The sequence below is a fragment of the Hermetia illucens genome, chromosome 4 (assembly GCF_905115235.1).
Source record: "Hermetia illucens chromosome 4, iHerIll2.2.curated.20191125, whole genome shotgun sequence".
Lineage (NCBI taxonomy): Eukaryota > Metazoa > Arthropoda > Insecta > Diptera > Stratiomyidae > Hermetia > Hermetia illucens.
In genome coordinates, this window is record NC_051852.1 from 63,741,197 (window position 1) to 63,764,545 (window position 23,349).

The 23,349-nt window shown below is 44.3% G+C and overlaps 1 protein-coding gene across 3 annotated transcripts in view; it reads left to right on the forward strand.

The window, feature by feature from the left end:
- Positions 1–23,349, forward strand: part of LOC119655130 (centrosomal protein of 164 kDa) — a 133,750-nt gene that overhangs the window by 38,211 nt on the left and 72,190 nt on the right. For all 3 annotated transcript variants that reach the window (XM_038060865.1, XM_038060866.1, XM_038060867.1), the window contains exon 2: positions 622–733. In XM_038060865.1, coding sequence (XP_037916793.1) covers positions 622–733 — 112 coding nt within the window. The remainder of the gene's footprint in view (positions 1–621; positions 734–23,349) is intronic.

Sequence of the window (23,349 nt, forward strand, 5' to 3'; positions counted from 1 at the left end):
CCAGTTCACTCAACTGTGAATTAGTACCTGAGGCAAATCAGAGTAATAATCTCGGGCGAGCGCAATGCTGACCACATTGCCTCCTACAGGGTACTGTTATCCTGCAGTGTATCGTTAGGGTATTGAATGAAGTGCTCTAACACACTTCAATGCGTGGATCCAATTGGATTGTAACGTCAACGATTTCTATTATTATTATTAGTGATGTATTACTATTTTCGATTTGGTAGTTTCTGAGAATAGATTATTAAATCTCTAGATCAACTGCTGCAGTGCAAGAAAAGTTTTATTGGAAAATTGAATTCGCAATGGTATTTCACTCCAAGTTTGGATTACGCAATCGATGTTAAATATAGGACCTTCATCGTAAAATTTCACGTTTCCTCGCAGCTTATTAAAAATACATGAAAAGCATCATGTAAGATGACTGAAAAGCTAAAATAAGGCATTTCCTACCCACAACCACCTAATAGAGAGAGCAATGAACAAAATTGAAATTGAAACACGACTGTTTAAAGGAGGGCTATGTTTTTCATTAAAACATTGAGAGAAAGTCAGAAATTTTCACAAATCAAATAGTTTGCTTAGGTTATAACTTCATGTTTCTACTAATATTTGCAGAAATAAACGAATATGCTATGAAAATTGGCATCGATCCAGAAAGGGAACCGGAACTATTACACTTAGCCAAAGAAGGACTCATGCAAGCATTGCCACCTGACTGGAAAGTTTGGTAAGTCCTGAATCAACGTATTCTAGAAAAGTATTATTGTATAAAATTCTGAATGGAGACTGAAATTTTATAGAAGGTTGAACCTTAGGAAGACGCTCCTACTGTAGCAAGAAAAGTGGTTCACATCCGCTAAAACCATGCTGGATCACTATGAAGTATCAATTCTCGCGGAGGGCTCTGATCCACAACAGCACATTCATGTCACGCTTCAGACAGTGCTGTGGATTCCGAAATCATTGAAAGTGTCATTGCATCAGAAACCTAGGAGGATGGAACATAATGTTCTCGGATGTAGAAACACTTTCGGTACAATCGGGAGACTCGTCCAGTCCGTGTCCGCGTCTCTACTCGAATTATTTCGCAATACATTCGAATTTGCTTCGGACAGATTCGCCTTCCTTCTGTGACAGGGACTCTCGCTAGAAGATCTATAGAGAAATTATCGCGATGACAAACATTGCCCCACCCGATATTAGAATATACGTCCTATATATACTTTCAGCTAATATACCAGACATACCTCCCTCGGATTCACAGCGTTGTCTACTGCCCCCATCCAGACAGAAACCGTGTATTGGAGTATGAACTCCGTCTGCAGTATTTTAGCTCCCTAATACTAAGTATCATCATCATCAACGGCGCAACAACCGGTATTGCCCTTATAGATTTTTCGGGCTGGATCATCCTCATCCATACGGATTAAGTGACCCGCCCCCCGTAACCTATTGAGTCGGATTTTATCCACAACCGGATGGTCATGGTATCGCTCATAGATTTCGTCGTTATGTAGGCTACGGAATCGTTCATCCTCATGTAGGAGCCAAAAATTGTTCGGAGGATTCTTCTCTCGAACGCGGCCAAGAGTTCGTAATTTTTCTTGCTAAGAACTCAAGTCTCCGAGGAATACATGAGGACTGGCAAGATCATTGTCTTGTATAGTAAGAGCTTTGACCCTATGGTGAGACGTTTCAAGCGGAACAGTTTTTGTAGGCTCTGTTGGCTACCTACAACCGTGCCCGCATGTCATCATCGTAGCTGTTACTGTGATTTTCGACCCTAGATAGGAGAAATTATTAACGGTCTCAAAGTTGCATTCTCCTATCCTTATTCTTCCTGTTTGACCAGTGCGGTTTGATGTTGTTGGTTGGTTAGCTTTCGGTGCTGACGTTGCCACCATATACTTTGTCTTGCCTTCATTGATGTGCAGCCCAAGATCTCGCGCCGCCTGCTCGATCTGGATGAAGGCAGTTTGTACGTCTCGGGTGGTTCTTCCCATGATGTCGATATCGTCAGCATAGGCCAGTAGTTGCACCTCAGCATCATGGATCACTTTCTCAAGGGCCAGGTTAAAGAGGACGCATGATAGTGCATCCCCTGGTCGTAGACCGTTGTTGATGTCGAATGGTCTTGACAGTGATTCTGCTGCTTATATCTGGCCTCACACATTAGTCAGGGTCAGCCTAGTCAGCCTTATCAATTTCGTCGGGATACCGAATTCTCTCATGGCGTGTAAAGTTTTACCGTGGCTATGCTATCATAGGGGCTTTAAAATCGATGAATAGATGGTGCAACTGTTGTCCATATTCCAACAGTTTTTCCATCGCTTGCCGCAGAAATAAAATTTGATCTGTTGCTGATTTGCCTGGAGTGAAGCCTCTTGGTATGGGCCGATGATGTTCTGGGCATATGGGGCTATCTTATAGATGGTACTCAGCAACGTGATACCTCTATAAATGCTGCACTGTGTGATATCTCCCTTTTTAGGCATGAGACAGATAATGCCTCGTTGCCAGTCGTCAGGCATTGATCCGCTGTCCCATACCTTGAGCACAAGTTGATGAACCACTTGGTTTAACTGGTCGCCTCCATATTTATCCAATTCGACTGTAATTCCATCCTTCTGGCGACTTATGATTTTTAAGCCGATGCATTGTACGGACTGTTTGTCCTAGACTTGGTGGTGGCAGTATTTGCCGTCTTCAGTTGGCGCGCCCTCTAACTCGCCGATGTTCTGGTTGTTCAGTAGCTCATTAAAGTACTCAACCCATCGTTCCAATATACCCATTCTGTCGGAAATCAGATTTCCCTATTTGTCTCTCTGTTGGCTGCAGTTATTGCGGCATCCATTTCCCTTTTATAGGTGTTGCGGAGGGCTGTGTTGTGCATGGCTTCAGTATTCACTCTCACCTGATTATCAGAGGGGGTTCTAGGTGGTGTCGTAATTTGAGCTTTGAGCACCATGCCAACAAGGTAGTGGTCCGAGTCTATATTGGCCCTTTATATGTTCTCACATTCATCAAGGCTGAAAGGTGGCGGCGTTCCATCAGCACGTGGTCAATTTGATTGAAAGTGGTCCCGTCTGGAGAGGCCCACGTATGTTTTTGGATCGCTTTTCGCGCAACCAGGTATTTTCAACAACCATTTCGTACGATACCGCTAACTGAATAATGCGTAATCCGTTATTATTGGTATCCCTATGTAAGCTATAGGAGCCGACATATCACCTGAATACGGGCTGCATCCTTATTTGACTGCTGAAATCTCCAAGTATGATTTTGGTGTCATACTTGGGACAGAAGGTATCCTTCTCCGACTCTGCAGTCTCCTCTGTAGGGGTATGGACGTTTATGAGGCTCATATTTCTAAACTTGCCTCGCAAGCGCAGAGTGCACAGCCGTTCGCTTATCCTTTCAAAGCCGATAACAGCAGGTTTCATTTTTTGGCTGACTAAGAAACCTACTCCGAGCACATGGTTTACTGGATGGCTGCTATAATATATGGTGTAGCGGCCATTCTCCAGGAAACCGATCCCTGTCCATCACATCTCTGCAACGCTGTTACATTAGCTTTATTTGGGACAGGGTATCCGCTGGCTGCTCAGCATTCTGTCTGTACAGGGAGCGCACGTTTCATGAGAAAATGGGCAAATCGTTAATCTGTTGTCGTTGCCGGGTTTGTCGCTGTAAAACCTATACTGAGGCTCGTTTCTTGACTTCGTAACATCGGTTTACATTTTGTGCCGTTTTTAGGCGCGGCAGACTCGGCTTCATCCTTCTCCGTCTGCAGTTCTTCATAAAAAATGAACTCGCAGCGATCACCACGTGGAGGTGGAGATAGGGTTTGGTAGTATACTTGTTGGTGTTGGTTCAGTAGGCGTTTCTCAGGTTTTATGCTCCATCATGGGTACCAATCCACGTTTCGCCCTGGGACCTATACCACACTTTGACCGCCACCGCCAATATTAAGTATCATTGTTGCTAAAAATGAACAGGCCTTCGCTGCCTCCTCTCGCGTATAGATTAAGTGCCGCCGAACCTTAGCCCAAGATATCTAATTATCCATTTGGGGACGGCTTAGTGGTCGCCAATCCGAATGTTAACATTTGTTGCTTTTTCTGTAGTAAGGACCGCTTCCATTTTGAATTTGACCACTCGTAGTTATGATTTGATGGCATGAATGGTTTCACTTCCACATAGTTCTACATCCCCAAATCCTTCACGACAACAGCCATCGTCAGGCCATCTATGACACAAATCAACGTTGCTTGCTGCGGGATCTGAAGGACAAGAGCTTTTTTGAGAACAAATGTCGCAGTCTCTCTTTGCTTAGTTGGAGACCCTTCATTTAACTTCACACATGCCTTTCATTTTATGCGTGGGATTTCACAGTTTGCATGTGTCCGGCGAATTTCATCTCCATAGGTGTAGCCGTTTCCGAGAAAAGTGTTTGTGACGGACGGACAGGCCGACAGAGAGATGGTAAACCGATTTTGATAAGGTTGAGCACTCTAATGAGTCTAAACCACAGAAGTCAGAGCATCTATGGGGGAGTAAAGAATTCCATTTTGTACGGTTATATGCAAATTTGCATAAATTTGTTTTTCCACTGATTTCGTTCTGAAATTTGGATAGGTGATTGCAGAAGAATAATTGAGCAGTGTCGCCGCTCATAGAGTGACACTGGAAAGTATGAATTGAAATCGTCTGCAAGCAGGCAGAGCGAAATTGGAGAAGCAGTTCTATTACCGCGATGTCAATAATGTGCGGGATGAATGCTATATATCATATTTTTAAGTTCAGAATCTGAATAAAAATAATTATAACAATCTTCCCTAGAAAGCTGTTAAAAAGTGCATTTAAGTAAGTTGTGTGTTCATCTTATATGAGGAAAACCCTATGCATGTTTTTCCATTCGTACATGGTTAAAAATTCAAAAGAATCCTTCATATATTTTCAAACTGGAAATACACACATGATCATATTAAACTGATGAATATAGCTCATCCTAAACAAAACCAAGTCGGGAGCTTCACGTTTCAGGTATAAAAGGTTTCGTGTTGGCTGACAGTATTGACTCGAGATATTTAAATCGCTCAATTCTGTTAGCGGCAGTCACCTGCCCAGAACTGCGCGATTTAAAAATCTCGGGTCAATGCTATCAGCCAATGGGAACTGCGTAATGAAATTACTTCACGCATTTACACAACCTGGCTGAAGTGGCATTTCACAACTGGTGTTCTCTTTGATTGATGTATCAAATTTACCGCAATGTCGTCTGTCCTGTCGCTCTCTATGGTTCCGAGTGTTCGCTGACTATAAAAGACAATGAACGGCGTCTTGCGGTAATGGAGACGAAGATGTTGCGTTGGACTAGCGATGTGACACGTTTTGATCACATTTGAAATGAGGATATGTCATTTGATGGAAAGCACTATTGATAATAGTCAACCTCATATGCTTACCACTCGGAGTTTAATATTATTGGTAAATGTAAAGAACTTAACCTGCAACAGATACAAAAAACGGCGGGGAAGAACTAGATTCTTCATGAATGGAATTTTAATGTTTCACCCGAATATCAATTATTCTCCTTAATTATGACGCCAGCATCTTATTTGTATGGCTTAGGATGGGGTAAATTTGCACGAAGTTGATAAGTTTGTATTGCTAGCGTATGCACGATACTATGCTCTATGCCGGTGCACTCCTAGGATGATATCACACATATAAGTGTTTTACACCAAGGGAAGTAGATTCTACATAAATTCGACTTTAATATTTTGGGCGAATGTCAATTATTCTCGTTCAGTATGAGGTCAGCATCTTATTTACATAGTTTGGAAGCAGTAAATTCGCGCCAAATTACCAAGTCTGAACTGCTATAACTTTGGCGTTACTGACCATATTTCCATGCAATTTGGAATGTGCATACGAAATGTACAAATTAGTACATTTGGTATTCCTAGGATGAACTTAAGGGGCGTTTTTCAGTCAATTTCTAAAAGTTGGTAATTATAGACATTATTACTCCTAGCCCGCCAATTTTACTAGCGCAGATTGAATCTCACGCGCTGCGCACCTTTCTTCCCTGAAACCTAAGCCCCGCGGACAAAAAGCTTTGGCCTGGACATGGAGACGTTCTTGGGTCTACCGTCGACGTCAAGCCTGAAGAAATGCTCCCCTCTGTCTAATACTCATATGGACCCCCATATGGTGGTTGTGGGATCTTACGGAAACACCCACACGGAGCAAGACTTGAGTGCAGACATCCAGGTCGTTGGGGTGTTAGCCTTTCTCGAAGAATGACGGGAGGGCGAGTATGATTTTAATTTGGCCACGGCGTCCCGGAGCAAGTGCAAAAGCCAAATGGTGGAAAGGGCTAGCCTGGTATCGAACACAGGATCACTAGAGTTTCAAAATCTGCCCGTATACTACCTCGGCGGAGCTGGCGGCAAACTCCTCACGATGGGTTGTATTTAGGCCAAATAGAACGAAAGGCACGCAGAGTCATCGTGTGTCATTATAGTGGCCTTCAGTATCCTATACCAGCGTTCCAGCATCCTATTGATTGCAAGTGGTACGCAGTCGTCCGATGGCATTTGAAGCCTAGGAGTTGGCCGAACTCCTAGAACAGGGTAGACCCGAACTGCACTTCTTGGTCAGTATTGACTTCGAAGGTTGAACCGAAAAGGGGAAACTCCCAAAATCTGTATCTGTGTATCTGGGGTTGTCCCTGAGGCTCTGAAGCATTGCGTTATACTCCCATGCCTCGGCAAATACCGAAAAATCGACCGTGACAGCGATTTTTGACCTCAGAAATGCGTGACACTTGCCGGACATGAAGTTTAGATGCCGAAGTGGAAGTGAACAGAGTGGATGAACCTCTGAAAAGTTTGTACCGTATTCCACAGACCAAAAGGCATCCGTGTGAACTCGAAGAGTCCGAAAGGCGTGAATACTGACGTTTTCGAAATGCCTCCTGGAGCTACAGGGATTTGATGGTACACCTGGGCTACGTCCAAGGTCGTGAGACTCAGCAGTTAGCGAGATTGTGCGCAAAATCGTGGATAAGTGGTATGAGGTACCGGCCGGAAATGATCTGAGCATTCAGGCGTCTGTAATAGCCACATGGTCTCCATTCGCTGTTCGGTTTTCGGACTATGTGTATTGGAGATTTGGTGGTCTGCAAACACCCTCCTTTCAAAGTATGTCGAATTCTTTCTTAGCAACAGTGAGCTTCTGGGGTGGTAATGAATGCGCCTTCGAGAAGGTATTAGAACCAGTAGTGCGGATATGGTGCTGTACATCATGCTTTGCTGGCTGCGAGAGACTACTTGCGATAATTATGTTGCTGTATCTTTGAAGGAACGCGCATATGCGAGAGTCAGCTACTTCTTCCAAAGTTATAGAAAGATTGACAGTTGAGCACGTGGCAAATTTTTCTGAAGACCTGAGTGAAGTTATGAGGTTTATAAGAGATCTATTCTGCAGAAACGCTAGCAATCCATAGTGGCCTAGAAAGTCTGCACCTTATATGGGACTGCTGATGTCCGCTATAACAAAACGCCATGGAAATCTTCGTCGAAGTCCCAGAGTTACATCCACCTACCTGCAGCCCTAAGTGTGTATGGTAGAGGAGTTTAAGTTGTTGTAGAATTAGTTAGGGAGAACTAAGACGTCTGCGCCTGTATCGACCAGGTAATGGCGCTTGCGTCGTGGAGCTGCGATCTGGGTAACCGCCGCTGGAGCTCCCAACGAGTTCAGTTTTTTGATACCGTGAACATGTACGGGCTGGTACAGACGCGGTGATAGAGCAAATTGCAGGACCCGTTGAGGTCCCCGACGCGTGACTACCTGGTCGCCCATTTCGGTTGGTGGACCACAAACGCAGCAGTTGGCTCGGGGAGCCGTCACATAAGCTGCGCTCCGTCAGTAAGTGATTCAGCTTTGCTAATTTACTGACCGACAGTCACTTGATGACGGTGCTCTTTAATTTTAAGTAGGAATACTCCTCGGGCCCGCGGGCGACGAGACGTGGCGTCAATAGTGGTGCCCGCGAGCACGAACTGCGCCTCCAATTAGCGGAACCAGGCCTCCGGGTTGCGCGGTTGGTTGGAGATTTTGTAGAAGTACGAAAGGGGAACTCTTGGTTATCCTCAAGTACTTTGTATTCCTCAGGCAATTTTGGGTGTTTCAAATAATCTGCGACTTGCATTTTTAAGGTCTTATTTGCGAAACAAAACCTAATTAAAATCGGTTCAATGTCTGTCTGTCTGTCCGCCTGTATGCCTGTCTGTCACACGCATTTTTCTCTGAAACGGCTATACCGATTGAGACGAAACTGAGAAGGTGGCAACTGTGTACCCCCAGACATGCAGTGAGTGACATCCTTCTACTATGAGTTTTAGAAGGGGGTCCCCATACATATAAAAGGGGGGTGTAACAATTTTTTACACCAAATATAGTCATGTGGGAGTACCAAAGGAAAGGTCTTGATTTTCGAAGTCGGCCTTAATTTGGAGATTTGTTAGAAAGCCGGGGAGTGGGAGGGGTGGAAAGTGATGATTTCTTTAACAGACCCATTCTCAGAAACTACCCAACCGAAAAATCTGAAAAAAATCATGAAACTGCCTATATATAGTGCCCAGACCTCAAAATACTCTCCATATTTTTGGGAAAATTGAGTAAAACCCCCCTTAATTTTATCCCAGAGTTATAAATTATAATATGAAGCATATTATCCCCAAGTTTGATCAAAATCATACTATTAGCAACAAGGTTACAGTAGCTCAAAGCTGTCTTTACCTTGTAAATTTACAACCCGAAGTACTAAATCTGACATGCTAAATGGATATACATAACAGGCTACCCACAAATGGGTTAGTTCTACAGTCAAATATACTCACAGAAGAAGCAAACAAAACCGTTCATACCTGAAAGCACCCAGCTGTTTTTATTACATGTTTGTCCTCTGTTCTGCGTTCCTTAACTAATTTATCGACATTGAAGCGGAGTATTCTGGTATCCTCTAACGAATCTCCGCAACAAATATTGTCCAGATTCATAAATTTGTATAGATTTTCTTTTGGTACGAATTGGTTTTGAATATTTTTTTCGAAATAATTGCTCAACCTGTTCAAACCTTTTCTCGACGATATGAGTACGATAAGTTGTTACTCAACGGGAAGGACTCTTTGGAATTCAACTCTAAAAGCGGGACAGATTCGTGGAATTTATCTGTTGCGACGCATTCTACTTTTGGTGCTGACATCGACAAGTAATTGAGTTGTTCAGGTGATTTTCAATCGTGGTAAGTAGTGCTGTAAGCGATCATTAGATGCTGATCCCTTTAAGGCCGACTTCAGCGCCTCTCTTGTTACGCACATATAGAAGACAACTTCTAAATCTACTGCTCATCGAAGTCAGTTGAAACCCAGATGACCTCGGACAATGTGCCACAAACCTCCCACCATTATCGTTACGGTCACCACCACCAATTAGAACTTTCAACTGACGCGGTATAAACCTAGTCTGAAGGGTGCTGGTAGTTCCGAAAGGCCGGTTGAGTTCAATGAAGAGCAAGAACCACAGAGAGACCAAGGTGTGCGTGTGGTGGGGCTAGAAAAGTATAGCCGATTACGAACTACTCGATCGAACCGAAACAATGAATGTGATGTTTTACGTTTAGCAAATGCAACGACAAAACGAAGACATCCAATAAAAACGGCCTCATCGACATTATGAGGTCATGGTTCGACACGATAATGCCCGTTATCATACAGGAAACGTGATCACAGAAGCCTGACACTTCAGGTATGAAAGGTTTTGTGTATTTCCCAAATAAAAATATATGTACATTTTCCCCATTTACATCTACGTCGTAATGTTTTTGTATATACTGTGTCAAACTATTCACTTTAGTGTGATACATCTTCAGCTTCATTTTTTTTCATCAGATTTTTCGGTCGGGTAGTTTCTGAGAAAGGATCATCATCATCAACGGCGCAACAACCGGTATCCGGTCTAGACCTGCCTTAATATGGAACTCCAGACATCCCGGTTTTGCGCCCAACAATTCGATATCCCTGAAAGTAATCTGGCGTCCTCACTTACCCCATCGCTCCATCCCAGTCTTCTTTTTCTACCATAAATATTGCCCCTATAGACTTTTCGGGTAGGATCATCCTCATCCATACGGATTAAGTGACCCGCCCACCGTAACCTATTGAGTCGGATTTTATCCACAACCGGACGGTCATGGTATCGCTCATAGATTTCATCGTTATGTAGGCTACGGAATCGTCCATCCTCATGTAGGGGCTAAAAATTCTTCGGAGGATTCTTCTCTCGGACGCGGCCAAGAGTTCGCAATTCTTCTTGCTAAGAACCTAAGAATACATGAGATGTGAGACGTTTGAAGCGGAACAGTTCTTGTAAGCTGAAATAGGCTCTGTTGGCTGACAACAACTGAGCGCGGATTTCATCAGCTGTTATCGGTTGTGATTTTCGACCCTAGATAGGAGAAATTATCAACGGTCTCAAAGTTGTATTCTCCTATCCTTATTTTTCCCGTTTGACCAGTGCGATTTGATGTTGTTGGCTGGTTGGTTTTCGGTGTTGATGTTGCGACCATATATCATATTTTGTTTTGCTTTCATTGATGCGCAGCCCAAGATCTCGCGGCAGTTTGTACGTCTCGAGTGGCTCTTCCCATGATGTTGATATCGTCAGTATAGGCCAGTAGTTGGGTGGACTTAAAGAGGATCGTAGCTCTTGCATTTACCTCAGCATCACGGATCACTTTCTCGAGGGCCGGGTTAAAGAGGACGCATGATACGGCATCCCCTTTTCGTAGACCGTTGTTGATGTCGAATGGTCTTGAGAGTGATCCTGCTGCTTTTATCTGGCCTCGCACATTGGTCAGGCTCAGCCTAGTCAGTCTTATCAATTTCGTCGGGATACCGAATTCTCTCATGGCCGTGTAAAGTTTTACCCTGGCTATGCTCTCATAGGGGGCTTTAAAGTCGATAAATTGATGCTACCACTGTTGTCCATATTACAACAGTTTTTCCATCGCTTGCCGCAGAAATAAAATTTGACCTGTTGCTGATTTGTCTGGAGTGAAGCCTCTTGGTATGGGCCGATGATGTTCTGGGCGTATGGGGCTATCCGGTCTAGCAAGATAGCGGAGAATATCTTATAGATGGTACTCAGCAACGTGATACCTCTATAAATGCTGCACTGTATGATCTCTCCCTTTTTATGTATGAGACAGATAATGCCCTTTTGCCTATCGTCAGGCATTGACTCGCTCTCCCATACCTTGAGCACAAGTTGATGAACCACTTGGTTTAACTGGTCGCCTCCATATTTAACCAATTCGGCTGTAATTCCATCGGCTCCTGGCGACTTATGATTTTTAAGCCGATGAATTGCACGGACTGTTTCTCCTAAACTTGGTGGTGGCAGTATTTGTCCGTCGTCTTCAGTTGGCGGGACCTCCAACTCGCCGATGTTCTGGTTGTTCGGTAGCTCATCAAAGTACTCAACTCATCGTTCCAATATACCCATTCTGTCGCAAATCAGATTTCCCTCTTTGTCTCCGCAGGATGGCTTCATCTTGCTGACTTGTTGGTAAAAATTCCGCGTCTGGTGCGGTTGTTCCCTGTACTTTTCGAGTTCACAGTCTTGTTGGTTCTCCCAGGCTTCCGTAATCCGTCTGTGCAGTCGTTTCTCCGCTCGACGGAGTTCGTGAAAAGTCTCTACGTGTGCCCGCGTTCTTTCAGAATGCAACATTACTTGGTATGCAGCATTCTTCTGTTCCGTTGCTAGCTTACATTCATCGTCAAACCAGCCATTACGACTTTTCTTGCGGCTGGGCCCAAGTATCTTCGTGGCCGTATCAATGATAACGTTCTTCAAGTGGTTGTGAAGACCATTTTTGGATGCTTCACCTACAGGATCTCTGTTGACTGCAGTTATTGCGGCATCCATTTCCCTCTTATATGTGTTGCGGAGGACTGTGTTGTGCATGCTTCAGTATTTACTCTCACCTGATTGTCAGAGGGGATTCTAGGTGGTGTCGTAATTCGAGCTCGGAGCACCATGCCAGCGAGATAGTGGTCCGAGTCTATATTGGCCCCCCTATATATTCTGACAAGGCTGAGAGGTGGCGGTGTTTAATCAGCACATGGTCAATTTGATTGAAAGTGGTCCCGTCTGGAGAGGCCCACGTATGTTTGTGAACCGCTTTCCGCGCAAACCAGGTACTTCCAACAACCATTTCGTATGGCGCTGCTAACTGGATGATGCGCAATCCGTTATCATTGGTATCTTTATGTAAGCTAAAAGAGCCGGCATATCGCCCGAATACGGGCTCCGTCTCCAAGTCTGATGATGATGATTGGGACAGGCTTCGAGGGTCCGCTCAACTGCCTCGTAGGAGGTATCTTTCTCCGACTCTGCAGTCTCCTCTCTAGGGGCGTGAAAGTTTATGAGGCTTATATTTCCAAATTTGCCTCGCAAACGTGCAGTGCATAGCCTTTCGCTTATATTTTCAAAGCCGATTACAGCAGATTTCATTTTGTGGCTGACTAAGAAACCTACTCCGAGCACATGATTTACTGGATGGCCGCTATAATATATGGTGTAGCGGCCCTTCTCCAGGAAACCGATCCCTGTCCATCGCATCTCTGCAACGCTGTTACATTAGCTTTATTTGGGACAGGGTATCCGCTGGCTGCTCAGCAGTGTTCTGTCTGTACAGCGCACGTTTCATGAGAAAATGGGCAAATCGTTAATCTGTTGTCGTTGCCGGGTTCATCGTTGTAAAACCTATCCTGTCCGAGGCTCCTTTCGTGACTTTGTAACATCGGTTTACATTTTGTGCCGTTTTTAGGCGCGGCAGACTCGGCTTCATCCTTCTCCGTCTGCAGTTTTTCATAAAGAAAGAACTCGCAGCGATCACCACGTGGAGGTGGAGATAGGATTTGGTAGTATAGTTGTTGGTGTTGGTTCAGCAGGCGTTTCCCAGGTTTTATGCTCCATCGTGGGTACCAATCCACGTTTCGCCCTGGGACCTATACCGCTCTTTGACCGCCACCGCCAATATTAAGTATCATTGTTGCTAAAAACGAACAGGCTTTCGTTGCCTCCTCTCGCGTATAGCTTAAGTGCCGCGGATCCTTAGCCCAAGGTATCTAATTAAGCAGAACCAACCTCCGCCTTTTCTACTGGGCGCGAAATATTCTTTTCACCATGCGCGATTCAAACGTGCTTATGAACCATATGGGCCTGATTTTAACGGTCAATTTCGGGGCTTTGTTCGGAATCCCGTTCAATCCCGATGCCTTATTATCTCCAATTTCTCCATAGATCTCTCGCAGTTCTTCCCCGGTCATCCCGAGGATTGAGAAGACGTGCTGTTGAACCGTCGGTTGTGGTTCACTTTCTTTCCGTTGTGAGAAAAGAATTATGATTATTTTAACCAAAAGTCGCAGAATGTCACTTGGAGGGATTGTTGTCACGAATCGTGTTGATTACAATCTCATAAGCAGCGCTCTTAAAACTAAATCGAAAATCGCTGTATTCTTTCTCCGACTGTCGATGCTCTGGCTTCTCTCTTGTCCTTTGGTAAAACCTCATTACTCGAAGATACGAAGATCTCAACAGCGAAATTCTACTGGTTCCACCAGTAGTTCCATACTTTGGTGGAACCTCCGTCACGGCATTGTAAAGTCGCAAGCCACAGCTACTCGCTGACGTAACTGGCTTACTTTTTCCAGAATTTTTTCCTCAGCGCTCTTCTTCTAAAGTCGGCAGGAATATCTCTTTTTCGAAAGCTTCAGTGGACCAATCAGCTATCTTGGTTCTACCACTTCTGTGGTACATTCAGTCGGCTTCTCCATTCACGTCGTAATAGCTGTAGATAAGAACGCCGTTGGCTTTTGCCCTTACAAAGTCGGCTCCCGGGAAAAAGGTTTTGTGTATTTCTTTTATAAAGAGATTTGAGTGCGCATTTGCCCCATTAGTATGTAGCACGTAATACATGCATATATTATGTGAAAATATCCACATTCAAGGGATATTGACATTCAAAGTCTTGAATTTGCACAGAAGCGACAAGTTTGACCTATTATAACTTTGTTAGTAATAGTATGATTTTCGCCAAATTTGGTGAAAGCATACTCTATAATGTAGCCTATATTGCCGCGAAATTTTGTGATTCTAGGATAAATTTAAAGGGGGTTCTCCTGGCAATTACTAAAAATTATAGTAATGTACTATTATTAACTTTATTTGAACAGGTATCGATATGGAGGGTATTTCGGGGCCTAGGCACCATACAGTGGCGGCCTCTGGATTTTTTTCAGATTTTTCGGTTGTGTAGTTTCTGAGAATGGATTCGTTAAAAAAATGATCACTTTCAACTCCCCTCACTCCCCACCTTTCTGGCAAATGTCAAAACCAAGACCAACGTCGAAAAGTACTAATCGAGACCATTAATTTGATACCCCACATGACTATATTTGATGAAAAAAAAATTACACCCCCCTTTTGCATGTATGAGGACCCCCTTAAATTCGACATAAAAGAATGTAACTCACTATATGCGTGAGCGTTCCCACCTCTCTACCAAATTTGGTGTCAATTGCTATAACCGTTTCCAAGAAAAATGCGTGTGACGGACAGACAGACAGTAAACCGATTTTAATAAGGTTTTGTGCTTACACAAAACCTTAAAAACCAACAACTGGCCCCTTTTCCCTAACCGCAAGAATTTATTTAGATTTGCATAATTCCAAATTTTATTTTAATTCTTCAAATAGTCGGGCTAATATCGAAGGGTGATAACGTACATTCACCTCAATTGCTGTACTTACATAATTTTGGAACATTGTTGTGTTTCCATAACGCAACGCTCTAACATAGCTTCTGAACGGGGCGTGAGGTGTGGTTTGTTGTCGCTGAGCCGGCATAAACTCCGAAGTTCAAGGCCAAGTTGAGCGGGACCGCCTGCTCGGAGAGACAGCTGATGAGCGAGGAGATCGTTTTTGGCTGTTGAGGAGTAAGGAACGGCACCGGACTTGAAGAGTGGAGAAGTTGAATGGTGACTATATTTGTCTGAACTTTCGGACGTTTGTGAGAAATTTCGGAAAAATGTTTGTCCGTAGTGAAACACGCGCTAGACAAAATCGGGTTGACGGTAATTCAAGTCTAAGTGTTTTTTTGGTGGGAATCCTTTTTAGAGACAAGCTAGGTAATTTCCGCAGTGAGGTAGGGTAGAATTTCCTCCGGCCGTCTAATGACCTGATTTATGTTAGGTACCAATCGACTGTGTATATTGGTAAATTTCTTATACCAGAAATTCTGCACCCGATCCAGACCAGGGCCCCTTCAGTTCTTCGAGCTGTTTATGATTGCTGATGACTCCGCCCCTTCAGTTCTTCGAACTGTTTATGATTGCTGATGACGTCGCCTCTGTCCCATTGATTCTTGGTCACCAGTTTCCTCCATGACCTCAAGCCAAACAAATTCCCTAATGGTGGCCGGGATTGTATCGCTGCGAGTAATAAAGCGGTACTAGTCTCCGATTCGCTGCACAGTCACGTGCGCGAATCGCGGGAAACGCTCGACAAAACCCTGGTGCAACAAGGGGCGGTAAGATGTTGTAACCGCTCCGCCGCGGCGTGCAAGCACGTGAGGACAGAGCGCTTTGATGGAGCTTCAGTATTTATCGGTTAACCTAGCCAATTTCTTCTAAGTTTTGGAATAGCTCTTCCCTCTAGGTCGTCTGCAGCCACTTAGGATGGTCGTTTGACCATCTCAATTCTCTTTAGTATATTACAAATGGGGCCCAACGTGGAGCCCACCATTTCCTAGGTTCAGGCCTCAAATTCTCTAAATTTTAAATTCCTTGGATCCGTGGAAGGTAGCCTGTTCCAGCTCACAACTTCGTTTTGTTGGTGTCAGATAGAGAAACAATAGCCTCTCAACATTGTTCCCGGCTAGGCTCCGCATAAACTTCACTTCGTCCTCCTAGTTTTAGGTTTCACGCCCTTTCCCCTAGAAGCAAGTGTTCCTAAGCGTCAATTTTTCCTTCCCACCTTGCAAAATAGAATTTCCTGCTCAAAGGCCGTGCTGAAAGGCCGTTCGAGCTTCTGAGGAGTATCCTCCCTAACTTTATATGAAACGGCTATCCCTTCGTTCCAGATTTTGGAAAATTGAATATTCTTTCTTCTTTGTTGGGATAAAGTGACGAGTCAGATGAATCTTTGATGGAGTGCGGAGACAGTCTGTTCCGTCCTCAACGATTCATCCTTTCTTTGCATTCTGACTTCAAACGAAGAAGAGTGAATTCTCGCCATCACGTTTGCTATTGCTATTGTTATCCAATACTCTGCGACGGGGAGCAAATTGCGGCGGCTGTGGGCGGAAGTTATTCTGCACATATATTGCAAACAGTTTTGAGGCTGGGATGGCATTTTGGCCATCCGAGAATTTTTCGAGAGTTATGAATAAGAAGTTGATAATTTAGGGAGAGAGAAGTCTTCAAAGTTCATTGTTGAGAATGATCATTGGTTATTCTTGGTTTGGTTTTGATTTTGATTCTTTTGGTTATTTTAATTTTTTTTTTTAGTTTTTTGCCATTTTCTTTGATTCATTTCATATTGTATTGTACGTACGTTTGTACGTTTGCGTGATTTTATCACCACTTTTAGGCTTTTAATATGATCATGTGTGTAGTAGTTTGAAAATATATGAAGGATTCTTTTGAATTTTTAACCATGTACGAATGGAAAAACATGCATAGGGTTTTTCTCATATAAGATGAACACAAAACCTTTATACCCGAAGCATCGACCTTCCGGAATTCCGAATTACTTAAATGTACTTTTTAACAGCTTTCTAGGGAAGATTGTTATAATTATTTTTATTTTTCAATCTCAACGGATTCAGATTCTGAACTTAAAAATATGATATATAGCATTCATCCCGCACATTATTGACATCGCGGTGATAGAACTGCTTCTCCAATTTCGCTCTGACTGCTCGCAGACGATTTTAGATATCTTGGGCTAAGGTTCGGCGGCACTTAAGCTATACGCGAGAGGAGGCAACGGAGGCCTGTTCGTTTTTAGCAACAATGATACTTAATATTGGTGGTGGCGGTCAAAGAGCGGTATAGGTCCCAGGGCGAAACGTGGATTGGTACCCATGATGGAGCATAAAACCTGGGAAACGCCTGCTGAACCAACACCCACACGTATACTACCAAACCCTATCTCCACCTCCACGTGGTGATCGCTGCGAGTTCTTTCTTTATGAAAAACTGCAGACGGAGAAGGATGAAGCCGAGTCTGCCGCGCCTAAAAACGGCACAAAATGTAAACCGATGTTACGAAGTCACGAAAGGAGCCTCGGACAGGATAGGCTTTACAACGACAAACCCGGCAACGACAACAGATTAACGATTTGCCCATTTTCTCATGAAACGTGCGCTGTACAGACAGAATACTGCTGAGCAGCCAGCGGATACCCTGTCCCAAATAAAGCTAATGTAACAGCGTTGCAGAGATGCGATGGACAGGGATCGGTTTCCTGGAGTTTAGAAATATAAGCCTCATAAACTTTGACGCCCCTAGAGAGGAGACTGCAGAGTCGGAGAAGGATACCTTCTACGAGGCAGTTGAGCGGACCCTCGAAGCCTGTCCCAAGTGTGATATCAAAATCATACCTGGAGACGGAGCCCGTATTCAGGCGGTACATCGGCACATAAGGATACCAATGATAACGGATTGCGCATTATCCAGTTAGCAGCGCCATACGAAATGGTTGTTGGAAGTACCTGGTTTGCGCGGAAAGCGGTTCACAAGCATACGTGGGCCTCTCCAGACGGGACCACTTTCAATCAAATTGACCATGCGCTGATTAAACACCGCCACCTCTCAGCCTTGTCAGAATATATAGGGGGCCAATATAGACTCGGACCACTATCTCGCTGGCATGGTGCTCCGAGCTCGAATTACGACACCACCTAGAATCCCCTCTGACAATCAAGTGAGAGTAAATACTGAAGCCATGCACAACACAGTCCTCCGCAACACCTATAAGAGGGAAATGGATGCCGCAATAACTGCAGTCAACAGAGATCCTGTAGGTGAAGCATCCAAAAATGGTCTTCACAACCACTTGAAGAACGTTATCATTGATACGGCCACGAAGATACTTGGGCCCAGCCGCAAGAAAAGTCGTAATGGCTGGTTTGACGATGAATGTAAGCTAGCAACGGAACAGAAGAATGCTGCATACCAAGTAATGTTGCATTCTGAAAGAACGCGGGCACACGTAGAGACTTTTCACGAACTCCGTCGAGCGGAGAAACGACTGCACAGACGGATTACGGAAGCCTGGGAGAACCAACAAGACTGTGAACTCGAAAAGTACAGGGAACAACCACACCAGACGCGGAATTTTTCCCAGCAAGTCAGCAAGATGAAGCCATCCTGCGGAGACAAAGAGGGAAATCTGATTTGCGACAGAATGGGTATATTGGAACGATGGGTTGAGTACTTTGATGAGCTACCGAACAACCAGAACATCGGCGAGTTGGAGGTTCCGCCAACTGAAGACGACGGACAAATACTGCCACCACCAAGTTTAGGAGAAACAGTCCGTGCAATTCATCGGCTTAAAATCATAAGTCGCCAGGAGCCGATGGAATTACAGCCGAATTGGTTAAATATGGAGGCAACCAGTTAAACCAAGTGGTTCATCAACTTGTGCTCAAGGTATGGGAGAGCGAGTCAATGCTTGACGATTGGTAAAAAGGCATTATCTGTCTCATACATAAAAAGGGAGATATCACACAGTGCAGCATTTATAGAGGTATCACGTTGCTGAGTACCATCTATAAGATATTCTCCGCTGCGAGAGATCTATGGAGAAATTGGAGATAATAAGGCATCGGGATTGAACGGGATTCCGAGCAAAGCCCTGAAATTGATCGTTAAAATCAGGCCCATATGGTTCATAAGCACGTTTGAATCGGGCATGGTGAAAAAAATATTTCGCGCCCAGTAGAAAAGGCGGAGGTTGGTTCTGCTTTTTCTTTCGCAAAGAGCAACTCACTGTGATCGAGTTCTACCTCCCGAACGCGAAGGGCTCATCGTCGCGGTCAGTTTGGAGACTATGGCCGCAAGTGAAGCTACCCCGCGATCCCGAGTCTGCCCGGCCGAGTTAGTGCGGGTGCTCTCAGGAAGTCGCTGCATCCGCAAGGATTTTAATTGCTCCTCACCCAGCTGCCTCATTTCTCGAAGCAGCTGGCTGGGAGTACGGTCGCCCAGCGTTAGCTTGTTCACTAAGTAATTAAGTTTGGCCTCCTCACTTACTGATAGCCGGCTTATGAGATGCTCCTTCAATGGGACGTAGGAGCAGTCTTTTGACCAGCGCGATGGTCTCCTCGTCGAGACCGATGAGCGCACACAATGAGTTTTCCGTCCGGTTTTCTGCAAGCTCGAGACGAGCTCCCTACTAACATCGCGGCTGGTTGTCATCTCGTTGCTGCTAACTCGTCATTGTTTCTTGAAGAAGTTCTTCTTGTGTCGCCGTTGCTGCTGCTTCATCCTATCTTCGATTAAATTTCGATTTTCTTTTCGTTAACGTTTCATTCGGAAATTGCAACTAACGGACTCGAGCTGTTGTCGTTTGTCTTTAGACTAGAACTTTCAAATTAAAAATCAATATGTCACTTTATTTTTCTTAATTTATATTTACCTAAATTCCTAAAACACTATATAAATTTCTAGAGCATTGGATGATGTTCAATTAGAGTATTATGAAGATATTTTCCTGCTCGCTAAGTGCATGTCCGTTGCCGACGAAGGTTACGGTTAGAAGAACGGTATCGCATTGCGCCGGCCTCATACCAGGCCGCCAGTGCGTCGACGGAGGTTGCGTTCGATGCGAGGCACTGCCGGCAATGCAGGGCAAAGTTGACGTCCCCGATGTACACCGCTCCTACCAGAGCGGGAGTACTACACAACACAGTCAACCAGAGAAAAGTGAGCTCGGCATACCGGCCAATCGCGTTAAAGGTCTGCGGAGCATATGGGACTGTATCCAGTGAGATAGTGTGTATGATGATTCTCTTGGAGCCACTAGCGAATCAGGCACATTGTCCCTACCAAGAAAGGAGGGCGAATATGCCCGATGTGACTCGAAGCAGCAACGGTGGGATAATTCCCAAAGAGCCGCTGGACCCATACACTGATCCTGTGTACTGAGGGATGGGTCGAGCGAAAGCATGGAGACTTGAATTACCATCTACCACAGTTCCTTACGGGACACCGTGGATACAGCAAGTACTCGCATCGCTTTGGATTGGACGAGTCCCCAAACAAAAACAAATACGACGCTGCACCCTAGGACACGGAGCTGTTATGCTTCATTGTCGGAGATTCTTGATTAAAAGAGAGAGGTGAAGCAACGCTCCCAACGTTGCTATCGGACCTCATGAATTCATCGAGGAGATAATGAGGTCGGAATCAAATTGGAGGGTGGTGAACCCATCATTTGCTGCGATGCATGGAAAACTGCAGGAACAGGATCGAGCCCTAAATACACGTCGGACGCCTGATCTAATCTTGCTGGTGTAAACCAGAGCCCTCCTCGCGAAGTAATACTTCACGGTGGTCCCGCGGGGATATGGCGGAGAGTGGGGGTGGTTTTAGTGAGTGAAAATCCTACATACTTCTGCAACCTGGCGCAGTAGCGTCTTTCCACCTGCTTCCATAAAGAAAAACCTATAACCGGCGGAAATTTTATTACATTCCCTACTTCCAAGAGTTTCAACCTGACATCTGGTATTAAGTAGTCTGCCTGGTGCCTCAATCTACTTTCCACAAGTGCTGGATACTGCCCCAGAACATGTGTGGAGGTTTTCTAATTCTCCTCACAGAATGTACAGACAGTGTCCGTAGATACCCTTAGCTTTCCCAAGTGATAGTTTAGCCTCCAGTGATCTGTGAGTATTCCTATTATGATCGGGAGGCCCTTCTTGGTGAGGTTTAAAAATCAGCTGTTCCTTTCCGGGTTTTAGCCCACTACCCATGAACCTATTTCCGACTCCACAAAATGGGTGGGAGGACTCATAAGTGTAGATATTATCTTATCAGTGGAACCTTGTCGTCATGTTATCTCTTGGTATTAGAAAGTTGGAATGCGCCGCCTAGAAAGTATATCAACCTTCCTTCGATTTAGGCAGCTCTTCTCCTCGTCTGTATCTGTATAGCCAGATGGAGAGAAGTTAACCCCCAAAGGACATCGACAAATGTCGTTGGGCATGTGCTTATTGCACCACTCATACATACGCAAGTTAGATTTGAAAGTTTATGTAACTTAATGGCTTATGCTGAATTCCAATGGACGCTCTTCTCCCTGAATTCCTGCAACGTGCGAAGCTAGTGCTGAAATCGCATGTCTGGGGGAAGAATAAAACAAGCCCATTAATGTATTCGCCATATATTCACTTAGATATGTATTCGGTGTTGTTGATTTGATTGATCTGGGAACAGATGGCTGTGCCATGGGGAGCTCTCTGCTGAGACGGAGGGGTTTATGTTTGCCATTCAGAACAGCGTGAAATAATGAAAGAGCGGCGGAAAACGGATGTAACTAATTGTATGCGTGAGCGTTCACAGTTCTCACCTTTCCACCAAATTTGGTATCAATCGCTGCTACAGTCTCCGAGAAAAATGCGTGCGACGGACAGATAGACAGACAGTAAACCGACTTTAATAACGTTTTGTTTTACACAAAACCTTAAAAAAGAGAAAAGAGATTTGGTGGATAAGTATGCTTTTTACGAGAAATTACAAGCAATTCAGGGGAGGCTTCCTAAAAGCCGCATTGTGATCATGATAAGTGATCTGAATACTAAAATGGGCTCTAATTACACCTTCCTTGGACTTTGCAATGAAGAAGCACGGTCTTGGCGACGGTAACGATAATGACGGGAGGTTTCTGGATTTCTGCAGCTTGTTCCGCACATTATCCGAGTACAGAGCGGTAAAGTTCCTACGCTTAGGTATGAAATGACTAGTCAGCGTAACATAAGGGTAAGGACTGTTCCTCCAAGCAGCAGAAATATTCTCTCGACCATCAATGCACTCGAACGGAGTAAAGCCGTTGAGTTTGACGATCTCCCCACTGCTAATACCTGCTAACTCCACTCGTACGGAAATCTTGGAAATTCGAGACCGTTCCCATCGACTGGAAGAGGGGTATGATCGTTAAGATTCCAAGCAAGGGTATCCGTTTTGAATGTGTATTTCCTGTCGTCGCAAAAATAATGCCTAAAATATGTAATTTTAGAACGCATCAAAATACAATACAGAACAAAGGTAAAATCTCAGATGACTGAGATTCCACCAGAGTTACATCTTGTCACCGATATTATATCTCCTTATTATCCGTGTCGTTTTTAATATTGCCTCGTCCAGAGGACGTGGAGGAGTTCAATGGATTGTTATATCTTGCCTCCAAAACCTCAACTAGGCTGATGACGTTTGTTTACTATCTCACCGGTTCATGGACTTTGGACAACTGGCTTTGCAATTGGAAAGAAGACAAAGTAGATTTGGATTGAAGAGACACATTAACAAAACCAAGGGTCTAAGTCTGCCGGGTCATCGCAATGGCTTGTCACCCGCACCCTACAAAGAGGTAAATGGCAACTATGAATATGTATAATCAAGCGGCAGCTGAAGTTGTGATATTGGCCAGACGTGGAGTCGTCGGAGATATATGGAAGAAGTCGAGTCAATATAGTAAGCCAGTTAGCAAAGGAAGTGTCAAAAAGAGTTCGAAATGTAGCGCCCAGTACTTTTAAAAATGTATAATATTGACTATGCGGTTTCCTAAAGGTTTGGCGGACAAATAATAAGGATTTTTTATTTACATATTTTATATATTACCAAGTTCCTTAGCTTGATTTATTACCTCACCAGAACATACTCGGCGCTCCACCGTATGTCGCATTTTGCATGTGCGTCAAAACGCTCGCATTGTTTACGGAAATAACTTGACAATCATGTCAATGAGTGAATTTGGGGCCATCAATGCTGCATTGCCCTAGTGTAACGACCTTTTTTCGTAATCCCCGCATATGAACCAGTTTGTTGGATGATAATTTAAGGTCTTTCCAAGTTGTTCAATTTAATTATGCTTGAACATCCTCTCGCCTGAAGAAAGCCTGGAGTTGGCTGTTACCATCGGAACTCCTTGAAGCTCGCGCCGAGATGCTATGAAGCGGCGTGAATCGTTAACCTAATTTTA